The sequence below is a fragment of the Somniosus microcephalus genome, unplaced genomic scaffold (assembly GCF_052327205.1).
Source record: "Somniosus microcephalus isolate GS21.2 unplaced genomic scaffold, FLI_Smic_1.0 unresolved_chr1, whole genome shotgun sequence".
Classification (NCBI taxonomy): Eukaryota; Metazoa; Chordata; class Chondrichthyes; order Squaliformes; family Somniosidae; genus Somniosus; species Somniosus microcephalus.
The window spans coordinates 101,454,235-101,457,357 of record NW_028225179.1 but is presented as its reverse complement, the minus strand read 5'-3'; the positions used below and the strand labels follow the sequence as shown (position 1 = coordinate 101,457,357).

At 39.6% G+C, this 3,123-nt stretch overlaps 1 protein-coding gene across 1 annotated transcript; it reads left to right on the top strand.

The window, feature by feature from the left end:
• The first annotated feature begins 546 nt into the window (after positions 1 to 546).
• Positions 547 to 1,374, top strand: LOC147095661 (G protein-coupled receptor 15-like). The gene has a single exon (XM_085973684.1). The coding sequence runs from the start codon at positions 547 to 549 to the stop codon at positions 1,372 to 1,374; it is 828 nt and encodes a 275-aa protein (XP_085829810.1).
• Positions 1,375 to 3,123: the final 1,749 nt, after the last annotated feature.

The following is a 3,123-nucleotide window of genomic DNA, read 5'->3' as shown; positions in this document are numbered from 1 at the left end:
ACTGTGTGATGTTTCACATTGTGAGTCCTATTATCATACAACTGGACGATACAATGTGTCACTCAGGTTATGTGTAATGAATGTGCGCTGGTCTGTGTATAGGGTGTGCACATTCTCATTAAAATAACTTAGAGTAAAGTCACAGCGGATGTGTGGATGTTGCTGTACAATGTCTGTATTTACTGCAATATTGTGTGAAGTGAGATCTGCAACAAAACAGAAATAGAATAAATAAAGTCCGGAGAATCACTCCGATCCATAACAGCAAGTTTTGTGTCTTGGAGGGAAAATATTAATGTGTCTGGATAAAGAATTGTTCTACTCTGGAATAATTCACTTAGTAACATACAGATAGAATGGTGTGAGTGAAAACAAGAACATTCTGCGATATTATTATTCATTTTTGAACAATGAGAATCCTTTCGTTGTGAGAATCGCTCATTTTCCACTTTTTTCCACTTTCTTGCAGCTAATTTACTGACAATTCTGATTCTCTCCCGAGGAAAGTGTGGCCTCTCAAAATGCATATCTCGTTACCTGGTTGCCATGGCAGTGGCGGATCTACTGTTCATCATTGTTAATGTGATTCTGCATGAGATTAATAATATTTATTTTACTAATTCATTCCTGAACTACACTCCTGTCTGCAGTCTCAGCCTCGTCCTGGGTGCTTTTGCCATGGATTGTTCTGCCTGGTTAACCGTCTCTTTCACCTTTGATCGATTTGTGGCCATTTGCTGCCAGAAGGTGAGAGTCAAATATTGCACCGAAAAAACTGCGGCTGTCATTATAGCAACAGTGTGTGGGCTAAACTTTGCAGAAAACATGCCAATGTACTTTACACTTCAACGTCAGGAAATAATTGACAATGAATCATGGTTCTGCACAGTAAAACCAAGCGTCTATTCCTCACCCGTGTGGACCACATTCTACTGGTTCGACATTGTTTTAACCCCATTTGCACCATTTGTTTTGATTTTGTTGCTCAATGCTCTGACCATCAGGCACATTCTATCGGCCAGTAGAGTCAGGAGGGGACTCAGGGGCAAAAGCAATAGTGAAAATCAGAAAGATCCAGAGATTGAGAGTCGAAGAAAATCCATAATTTTACTGCTTGTTATCTCGGGCAGTTTTGTCCTGTTATGGTTGGTAACTTTTACGAATGATATCTGTTTGCAAATTACAGACTTTCAATTGATGCTCGCAGCTTCCAATAACCGTCTCACCATTATGGAAGAAACTGGGTATATGCTTCTGAGTTTGAGTGCCTGCACAAATACGTTTATCTATGCAGTAGCACAGAATAAATTCAGAGGGCAGCTGATCAATGTGATTAAATGTCCATTTGATCTAATTATTAAGTTAGTAAAATGATTGAAGTAACTTATTTCAATTGTACCTTACTCGGCCTTAGGCTATCCAATAGATATCATCATATATTGTATATTTCTACTCATATTGTTGTGACATGTTAATCTCTCTCTCTCTCTCTCTCTCTCTCTCTATCTATCTATTGGTATCACATAGAGTTTTGTATGAAGCGACGTTGTTTGTTTGGATTGGGGATTGATTCAGAGCAAGGAAGAAAGAATGAAATGCTTGCAGTTATAAAGCACCCTTTATGACTTCAGGACCCCCAAAAGCACTTTACATCCAATAAGTTAGAATGAATAAATTGGAGCCAGTCCCTTTGAATCATAACAGCACATTTTTTTCCTGAAAGGAATATATGAATGTGTCTTGATAAAGAATTATTTTGCCCTGGATTTAATCACTTAATTTACATACAGATAGCGGAGGTCCTGACCACAAATCCTCTCCATCACCAAGACTGCCTACTACTACCTCGGTGGCATAACCTGACTCCGCCACTGCCTCAGCTCAGCTATTGTTCAAACACTCATGATGCCTTTGTTACCTCCAGACTTGACTATAACAATGCTTTCCTGGCCAGTCTCCCATATTCCACCTGACACAAACTTGAGCTTCGAAAAAGCTCTGCTGCACGTATCCGAATTGGCACCGAGTCCCATTCGCCTATCGACCCCGTGGTCGCTGATCTACATTAGCCCCTGCTCCAGCAACAACTCGATTTTAAATTTCACATCCTTGTTTTGAAATCTCTCCATGACCTCTACTCTCTCTCACCTTGTAACCTCCTCCAACCAAACTAATCTCCGTGATACCTGCCGTCCTCCAATTGCAGCACCTTGCACATCCCTGGTTTTAACAGCTCCACCATTGCCTGCCGTCTCTTCAGCTGCCGATGACCTAAGCTCTGGAATTCCGTCCCTGAACCTCTCCGCCTCTCTAGCTCTCTCCTCTTTTACAACTCTCCTTAAACAGTACCAATTTGACCAAGCTTTTGTTATCTGCCCTAATATCTCCTTATGTGACTCAGTGTCGAATGTTGTTTGCTGACGCTTCCTGTGAAATTCCCTGAGACAGTTTACTACATTAAATTTGCTAATTCAAATCATGTTGTTGTTGAATCTATCCATCTGTCTATCTATCTAGCTATCTATCTATCTATCTATCTATCTATCTATCTATCTATCTATCTATCTGTCTATCTGTCTGTCTGTCTATCTATCTATGTATCTATCTATCTATCTATCTATCTATCTATCTGTCTGTCTGTCTATCCGCCTGTCTATCTACCTATCTCTCTATCTCTCTATATATCTGACTGTCGGTCTGTCTATCTACCTGTCTGTCTATCTATCTGTCTGTCTACCTATCTATCTCTCTATACATCTGTCTGTCTGTCTGTCTATCTACCTATCTCTCTATCTCTCTATATATCTGACTGTCGGTCTGTCTATCTATCTACCTGTCTGTCTATCTATCTGTCTGTCTACCTATCTATCTCTCTATCTCTCTATACATCTGTCTGTCTGTCTGTCTATCTAACTGTCTCTCTATCTCTCTGTATATCTGTCTATCTATGTATCTACCTATCTACCTATCTATCTATCTATCTATCTATCTCTCTCTCTCTCTCTCTCTTTCTATCTATCTATATATCTATCTATCTATCAATATCTATCTATCTATCTATTTATTTACCCATCTATCACTTTGGGGCACCCAGCTTTTTTAAGCTCATCAATAGTTGACAAT